Genomic DNA, 19,389 nt, shown 5'->3' with positions numbered 1-19,389 from the left:
CCCCCAAAAAAGTTGCAATTTCTGATATTATGTGGAGGTCCTTGATCCACTTGAACTTGAGCTTTTTTCAATGGGTCAATTTGCATTTTTCTACATGCTGACCTCCAGTTGATCCAGCACCATTTGTTGAAAATGCTTTTTTTTATCCACTGGATGGTTTTAGTTCCTTTGTATAATACCAAGTAAGCATAGGGCTGTGGGTTCATTGCAGGGTCTACAATTCTGTTTCACCGATCTTGCTGCCTGTCTCTGGACCAATACCATACTGTTTTTAACACTATTGTTATATAGAAGAGCTTGACATTAGGGTTGGTGATTCCCCCCAGAAGTTCTTTTGTTGTGGAGGTAACCCAATCACAAAAGAACACACATGGTATGCACTCGCTGGTGAGTGGATATTAGCCCAAAAGCTCAGAATACCCAAGATGCAGTTCACAGACCACATGAAGCTCTAGAAGGAAGAACAAAGTGTGGGTGCTTTGTCTCTTTTGAGAAGGGGGACAAGTTACTCACAGGAGTAAATATGGAGTAAAGTGTAGAGCAGAAATGGAAGAAAGTTCATCCAGAGACTGTCCCACCTGGGATTCAAGCCATGTAAATTCACCAAACCCCAGCACTATTGTAGATGCCAAGAAATGCTTGCTGAAAGGAACCTGAGAAGGCAGTCTCCTGAGATTCTCTGGCAGAGTTTTTCAAATACAGAGGCAGATTCTCTCAGCCAACCATTGAATTGAGCACGGGATCCTACGGGGAAAGGAGGAGTTAGAGAAAGAACTGAAGGACCTGAAGGGGTTTGAAACCTCATAGGAATAACAACATTATAAACCAACCATACCCACCAGAGCTTCCAGGGACTAAGCCATCAACCAAGGAGTACACACAGCTCCAACTGCATTTGTAGCAGAGGATTGCCTTGTCAGGCATCAATGGGAGGAGAGATCCTTGGTCCTAGGAAGGCTTGATAAATACCCCAGAGTAGGGCGATTGAGGGAAGGGAGGTAAGAGTGGGTTGGATGGAGGAACACCCTCATAGTAAGAGGGGGAGAATTCTTCACCCTTAAGACTATCTTGGTTATTCTTTTGTGCCTTCATACCCCTGTAACTTCAGAATGTGCAGGCAAATATCATTCTTTGTAAATTCTGGGTAGCCAGGGCTGTATATTGAATTCTCAGCCAGCAAGGGCTACTTGGCAGGTTGAGTCTATTGTGTGGATTATGTGGCTTACTCCATGGGTACACACTATATGATATAATTTGTACCAAACTATAGTCATACTGTCATGTTTATTGTTACCCCCTAAACATATTACTCCATAACCCATATTCTTTACTGGCACTGTGGACCCATTTATAAGAAGTAATGTCACCTCTCTCTTCAGATACTAAAGAAAAATAAACATTCACAAGGCAGTATAAAAGAAATCCAGAAATGCAAAACTATTTGCTAATGTTTTCTTGTAATATAAAATCAATGATAATTACACAACAGAGATAATGACCTTCCACATCATGTAAGGAAAGAGCTTTTTATAGATATTGTCCTTGATCATGTTTTTTATGTGATTCTTTTGATGTTTGTGTTGTTGGTCATGCTTATTTTTATATTTATTTTATATGAACGAATGGGTTTTTTGTTTTTGTTTGTTTGTTTGTTTGTTTTTTTCTTTGATTGATTGTTTTTAGGCCTACGGTTTGATTATGGACAGCCTGCAATCACTTCACACAGCTCTCTAAATAGGTTATCTGATCCTCTCTTATCAGGTGGTCCTTGTTAAACACCATATATGTCCTCCCAGAGAACAACAAATGTTCTTAACTTATGAGCCATTATTCCTGATTCTGCACTTGGCCTTTGTCTTCCAGCACGTGTTTTGCTTTGATTGTACTGTACTATTCCCGTTTTAATGGAGGTACCTCTTCAGATGTGAAGGTATAGGTAAGTAAGGTATACATGCTAATTGTCTTAGGATACCACACATTTTTGCAGGGCTTTGCTTTCCCCAATGATCTCTGTGGGCTCAAAATCATGGCCCAGCATCACGTACTTTGGAGTCAGTTTTGAAGGAGGTCATCCAGATAAGGGCATATATAAAATAGAGAATTGATATTATCCTCCTTGACACTGGGGCATTATAATGAATACTTCTTGGAAACAAGAAAATATCTTTATCTAAAGAATGTTGGGAGGAAGCTCCAGTGTACCTCAGTGTATGGATCTACAGTCTAGCCCAAAGGTTTCTGGGAGAGAGCATGTCTGTCCAAACCTGGAAAATTATAGGTACAGTTAAAGTGTCTCTTTGGCCAAAGAAGGTCTCAGAGTATATTGAGGAAGTATATCTTCTATGTGACAACTGACTACTTACAGAAGGGCTATGGATGTTTGACTGGTAGGCCTTGTTAGATAGAGAATGAAATGGTTATTGCCTTTGGGACAGAACCAGCAGGCATGGCCTCCAGGAGTGTTGGTAGATGATGTTGGTATAAATCTTCTTTATATAATAATGTACATATTTTACATTCCTCCTTTGAGGAATGTCCTTGTTAATGTTCATGACTCCATGATACTTATAGCTAACTAGAGTACAGAGGCAAGGCGTGGCTAATTTCTCAGCAAATGGTAAAGGCAGGTATATTCTGAACAGCCATTTAGGCTATGCAAAGCTCTTTAAAATATGACTTGGAAAATAGATAATTTGTCAACTATGTGAAAATATAAGGATGCAATATGAATTGTATAAGAGGCTTTATGAAACTAAAGTAACAAAAGCAACTGAACTGTGTAGCAACTTTTCAGAATCATAGTAAGAAAAGAAATATAGATGTTTAGGTATTTTTTTCTTAGCAAGACAGTCAGATAACTGAGTTTATGATTAGCATGGCAATCTTGGGCAAGGGTAGGCCTAGGTGTTCTAGAAGTTGTAATTTCTAGAAAGGGTACCCACAGCTTGGTTATCCTTTGTGCTTGACAGAAGAAAACAGATCTCTAATTTATTTTGCAAACTTAAAGGAAAATATGTGATTGTTGTCCCTTAAGAAGCAAGGGGCTAGGTGTACATGATTCCTATGTATACAAAAATCAAAGGGAAAGCAGGAGTAATTAACTGGATTTATGTGAAAAATAAGTGACTGGGCTTATGAGATGCAAGAGAAAAACTATCAAGAGAATGTTTTCAGAATAGCAAGAGAGAACTACTTGAAGAACTGTCACATGGCAACACCTAGAGAGAAAGGGAGCTGACTAGAGATTTTCAGTGAAAACTGATCAGAAAGTAAGACAATAGAAGAAAGAGAAAGAAGGTCGTAAAGCTTTCCTGAGAGGAACATCTTGCACCCACCATTCTAGGCTTTTGTTTTTCCACTATCAGACACCTCTTCCTTAGAATTTCTCTCCAAGATAAGTGTGTTCCTTGACAAATGATTTATGATTTATGGGGTGTCACTGACTTACTGAGACTGGATGTAAGCCAGAGAGTAAAATGTGGAGGTAGTGATCTAATGGGCCCCAGAAAGTTACTGGCAAGCTGTGGCTTTTCAAAGATCAACATCCAGAGCATCTTGACAGATTTGTATCTCTATGCCTTAAATCACCTCATCTTTTTGAGCTGACCCTGATAAAGAAAGTGCATAGTAGAAACTTTGTAATACTATGTCTAAGAAACAGTATCAAGGAACTAGTATATTGAGTAGGTTTTCATGCCTATACTAGTATCTGGAAGGAGCCTGGGTCGGGTCATGACTTACTCAAGATTGGGTCCTCAGCATAATGTGTGGTTGCTTTGAATAATGCTCCTAGATGTATAGCTTAACCTAGTATCTTCTACTGGCACATGTATAGGTATAGAATGTTTGTATGTCAGACTTTCCCAGACTGAAATGTCCTTATTACACATGGTGGAGTGTAATTTCCTTTTCAGGTAGCTAAACATCACCAATCTTGAGAGCATTCTTTCAGTCATCCTCTATGATGGCCAATCTATGGATGATCAAATTCCATGCTCAATGCCTTCATTCAATCTACCCTGTAATTTTGTAGATGATGAATGGTATTCTAGACCTGCAACTCATTGGTAGAGTATTTGGATAGAATGTACAATGTCTTAGGATCAGTCCTATCCCAAGAGCCTTCAGAAAAAAAGGAAAATGAACAGTCCATTTACATGTGAAGTATAGGCTTCAAGAAAAGGAGTGTCTCCACAGAGACTTTAATTCACTCTAACCACCATCCTCTGAATAGGTCCTAACAGGATTTTCATTATATAAAATGGATACACACACACACACACACACACACACACACACACACACACACACATATATATATATATATATATATATATATATATATATATATATATATATATATATATATATCCATTTGAATATGTGTGTGTGTAGATTATTATATACACATATACATTTACAAAGAACATAAATATAGATTAAGAGTTTGTAAAATTCCTTGGATAAAATAATCAGGTAAAGGAATGGTTTAGTTGTAACAACACATCAAGGTCACAGGAACCCTTGAAGACTAGAAAAGGGCAAAATAAGCCATGAGAGCTCTTATCCCTAGACCATAAATAATAGATAAAATTGTCTGTCACTGATTGAGAGAGGTAATGGGGAAACAACAAAAGTTGTATAGAGGATAAATATTCTCAAGATAATACAATAAATCCAAGGGAGGATATTCTATGTATATATGTCTCATAACAATCAGATGTGTAAACCCTGCCTGAGCCCAGAGCTGCCATGCTTCTTTTTTTATTCTTAAGGCTCAAGAGGCTGAGAAGACAATGATGGGAGGGATAACAGTTTCTTTCACATTTAGCAAACTGTAGTCCAAATTCCACAATTTATCTGATAGGGAAGATGTGGAAGTGATAAAATAAGAACTACAGAATCTGCAGTCCAATAGCAAAGGCAGAAACAACCATTCCACAACTGGTGGACTCCCTGAGAGGCACTTAGGAGTAGTAGTATATCTTCTTCTTGAGCTTCTTGTGGTTCTGTAAGGCTTCATTGTTCTCATTCTCTAATCTTTGCAGATTTGGTATTACATGCTCATGACCTAACTTCAGCTTCACATAGAAAGAATATGCCCTGTGGTAGGACATGTCCCTAGGAATGTAGACCCACAAGAGCACTGGCTTAAAACATCACGTCAGCACAGGGTGGTCCTCAAAGAACACACATCGTGGGGTGGAATAGCCTGGATCATGTGTACTGCAAAATTGTGTTGATTATAAAACATGTTATCATGACACTAGGCAGACAAAGGCTATGTATCCAACTGGAGGATACCCTGGTTGCATGAGGTCACTCAGTGGTATTAGGAATGCAGTCTATCCTACTATGTTCTCAGGAGCAAAATCAGTCAGAAATTGCAAGTTAATGTGGGGATGAGAACCAAGAATAAGACAACTTTATAAACTACTATTGGTTTCCAAAGTGTACCAAGGTATGCACTTTATTGGGGAAGCATTTATGGATATGAGATTGGGCATAGTGACATCCTGGAGGTACAGCCAAATAGAACAAAAGAATTGAAAAATATAAGATCAGCCAGGCCTTGCAGACCCAAGAACGACACCATGAGATTTGAAACAATTAATAGCTACAGTCCAAGGTTTCATCAGTGATAAATGCCAGGCAATCTTGCAGCTCAATTCTATCACTGGACATCAGGTGAGTGATCAGATTCTCCATTTACTTTTGCTGCATTTTGATAACAATAGTTGGAGGGAGGAGTTTTTGGTAACTACTCCAGCCTCTGTAGCTAGAGGAACACAAGTAAACTTAAAAAGTGAGAAGGCATAGAGAATGCACAGACCAGGTTGAAGACCAATCAGAAAGATAGAATGCCTTCAATCCATTGAATCACCAAAGATTTTGGCAAAGGCTTAAAATGCCTGCTCTGTGGTTCTCAGCCTCCCATCTTCTTATAGAGATTTGGTTACCTAAACATACAGATATTTTAGTGGCCTTCCTACACAGGCTTATGAAAACATCAGAGATTGGCCTCTCTAGGCTTGTTAACAACTTCACAGGGTACAACTTGGCTTCAGAGACCCCAAGTATGTACCTAAAGAAACCTGGAAAAATGGCACAGTCCCCACGCACCCATATCTAGTGTTCATAAGCAGATGCCCTGTCATGGATTCTAGGATTATGACTGGATTAAATAGTCATGTATGGAAAACCATCACCAAAAGATTGAATTATTCTTGCCACTGAAAGACCAAAACAATCCTGAGCTAGAAAAAATATGCAGTCTCGGATTCTGAGAGTTGTTTGAATGCATTAGAGATTTGTCTGTGCTTCTCAGCCATTCGATATTCCTCTAGTGAAAATTATTTGTTTAGCTATGTACCCCATCTTTGATAGGGTTATATGGTTTTCTGTATTCTAACTTCTTGAGTTCTTTGTATATATTGGATATTAGCCCTCTGTTGGATGTAGGGTTGGTGAAGATCTTTTTCCAATTTGTTGGTTGCCATTTTGTCCTTTTGGCAGTGTCCTTTGCCTTACAGAAACTGTAATTTTATGACGTCCCACTTGTCTAATCTTGATCATAGAGCATAAACTATTGGTGTTCTGTTCAGGAAAATTTCCCCTGTGCCCTCATGCTTAAGGCTTTTCCCCAGCTTCTTTTCTATTAGTTTCAGTGTGTCTGGTTGTGTGTGGTGGTCCTTGATCCACTTGGACTTGAGCTTGGTACAAGGAACTAAGAATGGATCAATTCACATTCTTCTACATGCTGACTTCCAGTTGAACCAGCACCATTTGTTGAAAAGGCTGTCTTTTTCCACTGGATGGTTGTAGCTCCTTTGTCAAAGATCAATTGATCATAGGTGTATGGGTTTATTTCTGGGTCTTCAGTTCTATTCCCCAGGCTAAGACCCCATGGTCAGTAAGAAGAAAATATAAAAATTCACAGCAGAATCACTTGGGGCTAGCCAGATCACTTTTTGGGGGTTGGACAAACTAATGTATAATAATCCTCAATTTTAAGGAATTATGATAAGCAGGAAAGTATTTTTAGGTTCACAGTGGCACCTTTAAGGTTTTGTACTCCTGGGAAGACAGTCTCAAGTGGGCCTATTCCAGGAATTTTCACATCACTGATCCATGACTCACTGTGACTTTCCCAGGATCACATCTTTCTTCCTGGTTTACAGTGAGATGGAAAGCCTGCATCCTTTGGCCTCTCTCTCACATCTCTAAGCTCTCCATTCTCACTTTCAAGTAGACTCCTCCTTCATTTTGCAGACATAAATATGGGTGAACTCTCTAGGGACTAACTGAAAGCCCTGAGAGCAGTGGGTGCTGTGACATCACTGGTGACATCACGGAGGATGCATAGAGCTCTCCAGGATACACTAGAATGTTTAGACAAGGAATTGTGTATGTCATGGGGAACAGGCTTTGCCTTCCTGTGTATGCTCTTCCTCTACTGAACACAACCTGAAGAGCCCATCCTGGGAGACTCTCCTGGGACACAAATGTTGATTACCTCCCTTTCAAAAGCCAGAGGTTTCAGCCATTGAGATTTGTCAGTGTCAGAACAATGGGAAAGTGGTATGCTTTATTTCCAAATGTGTTAACTGTAGAGAACTGGGACAGGATGGAGAGAAGAGCCAGCCCATCAAGTTGGCAGCAGAAGACATGAGATGTCCACTTTCTTCCTAGGCTTTGGCCGCATGAACTTGTTAGAAGGCAGTTCCAGGGACACCTTCAGCATGTGGAGATTCAGGATGGGAGGGACATTCTCAGGACGGTCTTGCTTGGAGATGATTCCTGTGGACAGGCATCAGGGAAACAAGATGACTCAGATCTGACACTTTGACCGAGAGATGAAAAAAAAAGGGTATAGTGTAGTCTCTGTATTCCATGCTCTGTAAGACAGGCTGTGAGAGACTCATCTTACCAGACACTCCCCAACAGTTGTGTGTCCAAATTTGTCAACAAATGCCCAAATCTTCCATTTCCCAAACAGCTCTCATCTGTCCCTCAGCCACTTCCAACATATTCTAAAACTGAATTAACCACAGTATACCCCATCTGACTGCCACGAAGTGTGTTCTAAATGTCTCAAATCTAACAACACCCCATTACTCTATGCAGATCACAGCTCCTATTATCCAGGAGATGAGTATTTTCTGGAGAGAGATAATGACCACCAAGCCTGAGCCTGGACAGTGATGTCTAGCCTGGTCTCTAGAGTCCTTCCTTGCATGGGAAGGATATAGCCCTACATGGCCATATAGTTATAAATTTCATATTCTCATGGAAAAGACAATTTTTCCCTGATTGTTAAGAATCCTATTTACAATCTCAAAATTAATCCAGAATTAGCTCACCTCTCACCCTAATCTAGAGGCTCAGAGATACAAGTTTCTGACCTGGATCTTCACGAGGAGATTTTGAAGCATAGTTTCTGTGAATTGCAGAAGATTAAGACAAGGAGATCTCCAAGTTCAAGATCATCTGGGATTAAAGTCACAGTGGCACTTTGCTTTAATCTGGGCCACACACCCTACTGGAGCCTGACAGCCTTATATCTGGGCCACACCCTCTCCTGGAAATTTATAAAAGCACATTGGAAGGAGGCAGACACTCTTTTCTGCCTGCTACCTCATGGGACTGAGCGACTGCTAGATCCTTGGACGTCCATCTAGAGCTACTGCTGACCATGGTTGGGGAGTTGGACTGCAGACTGTGAGTCCTCAAGGAACTCCCTAAATATATAGAGACTACCCATATGTTCTGTGACTAAGAAGAACCCTGACTAATAAAAGAATTGTGATGGGACAGTGGGGAATTGTGATGGGACAGTGGGGCACTGTGATGGGACAGTGGGGTATTGTGATGGAACAGTGGGGCACTGTGATGGGACAGTGGGGCATTGTGATGGGAGAGAGAGGCATTGTGATGGGACAGTGGGGCATTGTGATGTGACAATGTGTCATTGTGATGGGACAGTGGGGCATTGTGATGGGACAGTGGGGCGCTGTGATGGGATAGCGGGGCACTATGATCAGAGAATGGGACATAGTGATGGGACAGTGGGGCATTGTGATGGGAGAGTGGGACATTGTGATGAGAGAGTGGGACATTGTGATGAGAGAGTGGGGCATTGTGATGGGACAATGGGGCACTGTGATGTGACAATGTGTCATTGTGATGGGACAATGGGTCATTGTGATTGGACAGTGGGGCACTGTGATGGGACAATGGGGCACTGTGATGGGACAATGGGGCATTGTGACAGGACAGGTGTGCACTGTGATGGGACAATGGGGCATTGTGAATGTACAATGGGGCATTGTGATGGGATAGTGGGGCATTGTGATGGAACAATGGGGGTTGTGATGGGAGAGTGGGGAATTGTTATGGGACAGTGGGGCATTGTAATGGGACAATGGGGCATTGTGATGTGACAATGTGTCCTTGTGATGAGACCCTGGGGAACTGTGATGGGATAGTGGGGCACTGTGATAAGACAGTGGGTCATTGTGATGGGACAGTAGGGCATAGTGATGGGATAGTGGGGCACTGTGATGGGACAGTGGGGCACTGTGATGGGTGAGTGGGGCATTGCGATGGGATAGTTGGGCACTGTGATCGAAGAGTGGGACATTGTGATGGTACAGTGGGGCATTGTGATGGTACAATGGGGCCCTGTGATGGGACAGTGGGACATTGTGTTTGGACAGTGGAGCACTGTGAGGGGACAGTGAGTATTGGGATAGGACAAAATACCAGTATGCCAACACAGAACACAACAAATGCATTCACAAATGTGTGATGTTTCCAAGCTATGGAGACCCCTTGGGTATGGATCTTGCCTTAATAACTTTCTGTTTCTCTGCATTCACAGCTGTGGTACTCTGTGTCTTTGTCAAGCACCATAACATTCCTATTGTGAAGGTCAATAACAGAATCCTCAGCTCCATATTACTCATTTCCCTCATGATCTGTTTTCTGTGATCCTTTTTCTTCATTGGCCATGCTAACAGAGCGACCTGTATCTTACAGCAAATCACATTTGGAATTGTATTCAATGTGGCTGTTTCAACAGCTCTGGCCAAAACAATCACTGTGGTTCTGGCTTTCAAAGTCACAGACCCATTAAGAAATTTGAGAAACTTCCTAGTATCTGGGATACTCAACTACATTATTCCCATATGCTCCCTCTTTCAATGTATTCTGTGTGCAATGTGGCTATCAGTTTCTCCTCCCTTTGTTGATATTGATGAACATTCTGAGCATTGCTACATCATCATTGTTTGCAACAAGGGCTCAGTTACTGCATTCTACTGTGTCCTGGGATACTTGGCCTGCCTGGCCCTTGGAAGCTTCACTGTTGCTTTCTTTGCAAATAATGTGCCGGACACATTCAATGAAGCCAAGTACTTGACCTTCAGCATGCTCGTGTTCTGCAGTGTCTGAGTCACCTTCCTCCCTGTCTACCATAGCACCAAGGGCAAGGTCATGGTTGCTGTGGAGATCTTCTCCATCTTAACATCCAGTGCAGGGATGCTTGGATGCATCTTTGTATCCAAGGTCTACATCATTTTAATAAGACCAGACAGAAATTATATCCAAATGGTCAGGGAGAAATCATATTTCTGAAGAAATATTTAAAGAATTCTGCCAAACGTTTGCACATATATATCAATTATTGGATTACAGTGCATATATCAAATTTTGAAATCACTCTCACTGGCTCCTCTAGTGATGGCTAGAAGTATCATATCTGCTGATCATGTGAACTTTCTCCATAAAATCTTAACTCATTCACTTGCTTTGTTTACTCTGGAAGAAATAAGATTCTCAAATCCTTATTAAAAAAGTATTCATCATTTTGCTTTTGTGGACATTTCTCCCCTGGTAACTTATAATAAAATTTGATAAGACAGTTGAATCTGTGACCTTGTACAGAAAGTGAGTTCCAGAACAGATATGGCTACAAATAGAAACCCTCTGTCATGTGAAACAGATTAACTAAACTATTTACAAAGACGAAATCAGATCATATTTTCTTATTTCCTGTGGGAGCACATTTATGACAGAGTTCTGCCTGTTTTTCACCTAGTCTTCAATATATTGTCCAGTAGTCTGAGGTAGAAATGTTCTTTTTCTGTTCTCAAATACAAAAAATACTATATCCAACAATGGGTAGAATCTGTCGAACCCAGTGGTTGAATTAGGGATTAGTTTTAATAAGCTGAGGAGGAGCGTGACCCATAGGAAGACCCACAGTCTCAACTACCCCGGACAACCAAGATCCCTCAGATACTATGCCACTAACTGATATGAGGCTCTCAACACATATATGGTATAGTACTGCCTGATTTGTCCTCAGTGGGAGAAGACACATCTAAGCCCCTGAGAGATGTGAGGCCCCAGGGATTGGGAAGGTCTGGGAGTTGGGAGGTGTGGGTATCCTGCAGGAGATGAGGTGGATGTATGGGAAGAGGAAGAGTCAGGGGGAAGATGGGGAGGGGCAGAACTATGTAAGTACGTAAGTGTAAAATATAAAGATTAAAGAATTAAAATACAAAATAAAGGACCATATATATACATGTATGTATATACATGTATGTGTGTATATATATATATATATATGTGTGTGTGTGTGTGTGTGTGTGTGTGTGTGTGTGTGTTGTGTGAACATGCTATAATTTAGATATGGAAGCAATTGGTAAAACTACTGATACAGGCATGTAGTTAATTTTTCTCAGAGTCTGCACTTGGTGTGGAGTTCTGAATGAGATCCTTGACTCAAAAATTCTGGAAGATATAATGGGAGCCAGATGTTTTGATTATGCTGCTTCCTAGAGAATGACATTTCCAAAAAAGACAATTGAGTGTATGTAGATGTACTAAATCAATCACATCTGTCAATTCTCCTCAAAAATGGGATGCAGAATGGATTTTAAATGCATTAACATTAACTAAACCCCTCCTCAAGGCTAGAGTGTGCTTCCAGTCCTGGGCCGGACCTTTCGTATATCTCAGGTCATGTTTGCACTCCCATACCATTTGTGCCTGTCCTCCAATAACCTCATCCATCTGCACTCCTACCTAGCACTGTAGGAGAACACACCATTGCAACTGAGTGTGTTCACCTGCTTTCTCCTCCCCTTTGTGGGCAGTGATCCTGATCTCATCAAGACCTGATTTCAAAGCTTGCTTGAGAATTCCTCACAGCACTTCCCCTTCTTCTTCTTCCTGAAATCAAGGTGTATAACCTGTTACTTGATTTGCATGGGCGGTATAAAGCTGGCCCATCAGTGGAAAGCTGCCCAGGCTTTTAACATTAAAGAGGGATTTTAGGAAACACGTGTTTTGCTTTGCGACATCATAAAATTCCTTTCCTCCAGATGATAGGCATGAAACAACCCCGGGAGAACACTAGGAAACAGATGACAATCACTGTGGAGCACTATTGTGGTGAACTCTTGTTAGTCAGCACGTCTTCCTCAGTGGCAAGATGGAGAAAAACCCACAGTTGTGCTAGCACAGGTTCTCTACATCAACTTATGCCATAGAGAGATTGAATTTTTATGTGTATGTAGAAAGAAGATTTATTATAATGTCTCACACACAGTTGTCCTCTTCGAATAATGGCTTTCTACCAAGGGAAACTTCAAAATCAAGGACTTATCTTCTGGGGGAAAGGAGCTGCAATATTCCTGAGCCCAGCATGAAGCCAGAATACAAAACTCTTGTTTCCTACAGTCACTATTGAAAGTTAATAGCCTGGGCACCCTTCCCCTTGTGGGTCAGATTGATACCTCCACTGCACTTGAGGAATGGGGTTTGGAAGATATTCACCTTGATCACAGGAAGAGTAAGGCAAGTACTGTGAGGAAAGCTCAAGCAGGGTCTGAATTTAGGTCCTGTTAATTGCAGGGTTATTGCTAACCAGGGGAGGAGCCAGCAGCTGAGTAGCCCGAGCTGGAAAAGTGGGCCTTCCCCTAGTCATGGGTGGTGTGAGAGTCCTCTCGCAAGGCAGGCAAAAATGCTAAGGGAGTGCAAACCACTCCTAACATCTGGAAAAAATTTTGGCCCTCGACTAGGAGCACATTTTAACCTTGAGAAGTGGTAAGGATTATTGGCCAATCCAAACCTCCAGGCAGGCCTGTCATTCAAAGAAAGAGGTGGGATTTACCGGGCACCATTCTTCAAGCTCATTGTGGCTGTGCAGGCCAGGATAGTTCACTGTTTCCTGTTCTGAGTGCTGCTGTTCTGTGATCTGCTGTGAGGGGACCTCAGGGAAGCTCTGAAATCGAGACATGGTAAGCACATGATATCTGCCCACAGTGGGGAGAAACAGGTGGCTGAGCAGTGGGTGCTGGGGTGGAGCCTCCTATCAGGGATTGGATGGGAAACATTAGCTTGATATGACTATGTGTGTGGTTTGTAATGGTGCTTCTTACTTCCTAAATCAGGCAGTGACATATGAATATCTTCCCTATCATGTCTGAATCTTCCCAAATCATTTGGACCCTTGGTTTGCTTTTAGAAACATCATGGCTCATTTTTTTTTCTTTTTTTGATTCTGCAGCACATGTCCAAAACTTTTTGTGTTTTACACTGCACATTGAGAGTGAAGGTATGAATCTAATAGTCCCATTTTAACACATGGCTTGTTTTTGCAGTTTTTATATTTCTTTACATGTATAGTGTTTTGAATATTGTGTGGCAAAGGGACTGTTTTTTGTTTCAATCTATTTGGTATTTTGGATGTTTCATGAACCTTAATATAAAAATTTGTCTTTAGTTTAGAAATTATTCATTTATGATTTCATTAAAACTATTTTCTTGACCTTTGAGCTGATATTCTTCTTCTATTACAGTCAATTGTAGTATTTGCTTTTGGTATGTTGCCATGTTGCTGGTTATTTAGTGCCAGCATACTTTTAGACTCCAAATATTTGTTGACCAATAAGTACAGATATTCTATTGACCTCCCTTTCCCTGTTTGGTGTGTGAACCTTGCCTCTGTAGTTGTCCATGTGCAAGCAATTTCAATGGCTTGCACTCAGGGACTTAGTACCTGCTTAAATCATTACCTGCCTCCACCAGCTCCACCAATTGGTGTCAGGAGTGCTTTATAAGTATGGGGCACTAGCTTCAGCTGCTCTCTATATTTGTTCCCCATTTCTGTTCTCTACACACTCCCCCTCTATAGTCTTTCTCCACTCTCTTCACACTCTCTCTGCTCCCTATATGTGTTCCAATCTGCAGGTCCTCTTGTGTACCTCTCTCCCTTCCCCAGGTTCTCACTTCTCTCCTTTCCACAAAACAACCTCTTTTGTACCAGAACTCTTGCATGTTTTAATTTTTGAGGACCTGCTATGACAGGATACCTTGGATTTCTTGTTGACACATTTTCCTGGCTTATGCTAATTATATTACTATGCTGATGTCTAAGCATCTTGGTTTGTGGTGATAGTAGGTCTAGATACTTGCCTCTAGGTTTGTCTTGTTTGGGTGGTAATTTTATTCCTTAGTTACCATTTGCTGTCTGTATTTCCAGAGAATGTTGGCTGCATTTTGCCCATTTTATTGACCTGTTTGGCGGCTATGTTCAAGAGGGAATGCGTGCTAATTGAAACCAGGGATAAGTGTCAGGCAGGAAAATATGATCTTAACAATCCACCAGGAGACATAGTCAGTAGAGTTGCTAAGCTGTCTCTGGTGCTTTTACAGTGTTAGGGAGAGCTGTGCAAATTGCATGCGGGATAATAAATAGTGTGGTAAATCTTATAGAAAGCTTACTTTGTCTCCTGGCAGGCATGGCATGTGGTTGATAATGGAGTGAATATTCCTGTCTACTGGAAGACAAAAGGGTATTACGTACCATTGTATGTTGGAAAGATATGACTTCCTTTCTAATTCTAAAAGATTTAACTTTCTAGATATTGCCTTGAGTATCAAAAGACACTTCAGACATTTGAAGCATGTAGGAGCTCCTGCAGACTATTGGAATCACTGTAGACTGAATGCAATTTCATCACAGGATGAACATGAGCCTATGGTATCCAGGTTCAGAATGGAGTTGATTGGGTCCCCTGGTTATCCCCACACCGTGGGGCTTCAAGTTTCTGCTGGATTAAGTGCATCCTCTCCCGCTGAGGCCAAGCATTGGAGTCCAGTTAAAGGAATAGATACCAAAGATAGGCAGCAGCTTTAGGGACAGCGCCTGTTCCAGTTGTTGAAAGACCCTCATGAAGACTAACTTGAACTTCTGCTACTTAAGTGCCAGGGGTCTTACTTACTCCAGCCGGTATCTGCTGTTTGGTTGATGGCTCAGTCTCTCAGTGTTCTCAAGGTTAAAGGTTCATTGAGTCTGTTAGATTACCTGTGGAGATCCTACCATCTTCGGGGCCTTCAATCCTTCCCCAAATCTTCCTTAAGCGTCTACAAGGTCCATCCCATGTTCACTGTGGATTGGAGATTGCACATAAGGTGGGTCTCCAGGTGGGCGAATTTTCATTGGGCATTCCCTCATTCTGTGCTCCTGGTGTGCCCCTGGTTTTCTTTTAGATGGGACAAATTTTGGTCTGTGGGTCTACTGTGCTGTAGTTGAAACTGATCCATCAGCTTTCTTCTCATGCTCCCATACAGCCAATATTTGGACTCTCTCCCTAAATCAGAGAAGATGCTTTAGCCCCATTTGCATTTAGTGCTAATCTTTTATGCAATCCTGGGGGTTTAATATTTTTTAAATTTTTATTCCTTTGTTTTTGTTTTTCAAGACAAAAATCTCTCTGTGAAATCCTTCCTGTCCTGATAGTCGATAAAGGAACCACATAAGCCACCCGACATGATTTTGTACAATAAGGATATGCTTTTGTGCAACTTTTAATCCTCATGTTTCACTTTGAAATTTGGCCAAATATATGGGTTATGTTCTATTTCTCAAGTTGATATGTGTTCATTACATCAATACTACCTGAGGCTTCAGTGTCCTTGAATTCCAGGTGTATGATGTATTTCTTCACACTTGTGATTGCTCTGAAATGTTTGAATAAATAGTATTTTGCCTATATGAATGAATATGAATATAATATGTCTCTTCTTTACTGTTGTCATAAGATGGCCTTAGAACTCTTGATCTTGAAGTAATCAGTAGTTGTTGGTCCCCATGTGTATCTGAGAAACATACAAACACAATGTTGAAGACCAGCTAGAGCTTTCCAATGCTGAGCTCCCTCTCCTGGCCTACATTGCTTATTTATGATCAACATTTATATTACTATATTTTCATCTGTTCATTTGTAACTGTTTAAGCGTGCATTCCCTTATAGTAAAATTTTATTAATGTTATAGTTTAAACTGTTGCACTTCATGTTTCTACAAGGTGAATACGGATCTGAAGTGAATGTATAATTCTTTGTGGGAACTTTTAGTAAAGAAATGTGAGTTCTCTATCATTTTTGTTTCCTTGATTGATTTTTGTAGGGATTGAGGGTTTTAATATATAAATTTTGGTCTCCTAGAACACATTACATAGGCCATGCTGACATCCAGCTCTATGAAATACACCTGCCTGTGCCTCTGTGACTAAAGACATGGGCAAATACACACAGATAGCCAATCACTTTTATATGTGTACTTGTGCATACGATTTTTCAGATGTGTGCTTAGTATTGTGGAATTCCCTGTGCATTTCTCTTTCAATTTGCATTTCTCTTGCAAGGCTGCATCCTATTCAAAGTGTCCAAAAGCAACACAGATGAATCTTATAATTCAAGCTCCTTCTAAAATGACACAGTGATTGTAAATTCTGAGTCAGAATATAAGTGGAGCTAGTTCTAAAATTATATCAATATGTTTTCGAGGAAGCATGTCTGTCATTTACATTGCTGTTAGTATCATGCTTTTTGTTGTACACATGTATTGGATATATAGGATGCAGTGACTTTGGATGATGTGCAAATAAACTTCACTGAGGAAGAGTGGAATTTGCTGGATTCTTCCCAGAAGAATCTTTACAAAGATGTGATGTTGGAAACCTACTTGAACCTCAACGCTATAGGTAAGACTGTTATTTTTTTCTAAAGGAAACAAATGTTTATTGGTTATAGATGATCTATTATTTTAATTGTGAATAATGAAGACTGAGCTGAATAACTCCATCTCACTAAATTTTCACTGTAACATTCATGGTGTAGTGAAAATTTACAATACCTTGAATTTTTCCTAATTACCAATAGTATATCATTCATTTGCTGGTACTGTGTTTTAGGCTATAATTGGGAAGACCATCATCTTGAAGAGCATTTTCAAGGTAGTAGAAGACATGAAAGGTAATTTTCATGTGGAAGCTGATACAAATTTGCCTCTGAGGAATTTTTCATATCTTTTGGAATCTCCAATGAAAAGCCAGAGTGTGAAATATCAGTCCTTTAAGTGTAATTATGGTTATAATATTCTTACAACAGCATGTACCTCAAGATCTGAGATCTGATTTGTGTATCCATTTGATAAGTAACTATGTTGCAGCTGTGCTGTGGGCCTGTCAATCTATAGAATCTCATAGTACTTAGATATTGTACATTGAATAGTGATAAATTTATATCCTAAACATTCTAGTAAGCAAATAGTCCATAGTAAATTTGGTCATACTCATATTCTTGTAGAAACGTGATTAAGATTTGTGAGAGGGCATTTTATGAAAACCAAAAATGTGGTGGAGAAACACTAATCTATATTGCACATGTTATGAGGAACAAAAGTTCAAACAGTGTGAATTCAATGTGCAAACCTTTCATTTATCATTCTTTTTTTAATTAGGTATATCATGTGCCCCAATGGATAATAACCATGTGAGCATAGGGATATTGAAAGAAGCAACATAAAATTCTTGTTCTAAAAGAATGAGAAGATATCCAGTATTCTGCCTTTGATAAATGTTAGGAATATGATAGACATTTGCAATAATTGGTATTCTAGTTTTATGGGGCACTGCCCCAAAGTCATAGTGTAGAAAAACTCTTTGGGTACTAGAAATTTGGAAATTCTGTGTGTCCTAGTTTATAGTCAAATGTGATTTAATTCAGACTACAATTATAATTATGAATGCAGTCGTATTATAAAGATCAGAGTTGTTCAAAGTTTCTTCAGAAAGCTGAAGTAGATCATATAAATATCCCATATAAAAAGAGTTTGCTATCAATATGAGCCATGTAATAACCATCACAGGTGTCTTGAACAATTCACGATGAGGGAGAACACCGTGAACATACAAAGTGCTAAAATCTTAAGATCTGATGCTTCTTTACCATTAGATCAATTTGTAAACATAATTCATATTGATTATATGATTGATCAGAGTAATGAATGTAAGCATTTCACATTTGCTATTTTCGTTGTAGGCATGTAAGAAATCATAGTGGAGAGAAACCCTATGAGTTTAATCAATGTGGTAAAGCCTTTGCACAGCACAGTACTTTCCAATATCATAAAAGAACACATACTGTAGAAAAATCTTATGAATGTAATCTATGTGGTAAAGCCTTTGCAAGAGCCAATAACCTCCAAATTCATAAAAGAACACATACTGGAGAGAAACCTTATGAATGTAATCTATGTGGTAAAGCCTTTGCAACACCCAGCTATCTCCAATATCATAAAAGAACACACACTGGAGAGAAACCTTATGAATGTAATCAATGTGGTAAAGTCTTTGCATGTCACAGAAATCTCCAAAGACATAAACTGACACATACTGAAGAGAAACCTTATGAATGTAATCTATGTGATAAAGCCTTTGCAAGAGCCAGTCACCTCCAAATTCATAAAAGAACACATACAGGAGAGAAACCTTATGAATGTAATCTATGTAGTAAAGCCTTTGGAACACCCAGCTATCTCAAATATCATAAAAGAACACATACTGGAGAGAAACCTTACAAATGTAATCAATGTGTTAAAGCCTTTGCAGGTCACAGTGATCTCCAAAGACATAAACTGACACATACTGGAGAAAAACCTTATGAATGTTATCAATGTTGTAAAGCCTTTGCAAGAGCCAGTCATCTCCGAATTCATAAAAGAACACATACTGGAGAGAAACCTTATGAATGTAACCAATGTGGTAAAGTCTTTGCAAGACTCAGTCATCTCCAATATCATAAGAGAACACATACTGGAGAGAAACCTTATGAATGTAACCAATGTGGTAAAGTCTTTGCAAGACCCAGTCATCTCCAATATCATAAAAGAACACATACAGGAGAGAAACCTTATGAATGTAACCAATGTGGTAAAGCCTTTGCAAGAGCCAGTGATATCCAAAGACATAAATTGACACATACTGGAGAGAAACCTTATGAGTGCAATCAATGTTTTAAAGCCTTTTCACGT

At 40.0% G+C, this 19,389-nt stretch overlaps 1 protein-coding gene across 1 annotated transcript in view; it reads left to right on the top strand.

The window, feature by feature from the left end:
- Window positions 1–19,170, top strand: part of LOC127671613 (zinc finger protein 120-like) — a gene marked incomplete at its 3' end in the record, with an annotated part of 28,459 nt that extends 9,289 nt beyond the window's left edge. The window contains exon 2 of the mRNA XM_052166440.1: window positions 18,723–19,170. Within this exon, the coding sequence (XP_052022400.1) occupies window positions 18,723–19,170 (448 nt within the window). The remainder of the gene's footprint in view (window positions 1–18,722) is intronic.
- Window positions 19,171–19,389: the final 219 nt, after the last annotated feature.

Source organism: Apodemus sylvaticus, chromosome 21 (genome assembly GCF_947179515.1).
Source record: "Apodemus sylvaticus chromosome 21, mApoSyl1.1, whole genome shotgun sequence".
NCBI lineage: Eukaryota > Metazoa > Chordata > Mammalia > Rodentia > Muridae > Apodemus > Apodemus sylvaticus.
The sequence above is the reverse complement of the archived record's forward strand: the minus strand, read 5'-3'. Positions and strand labels throughout refer to the sequence as shown.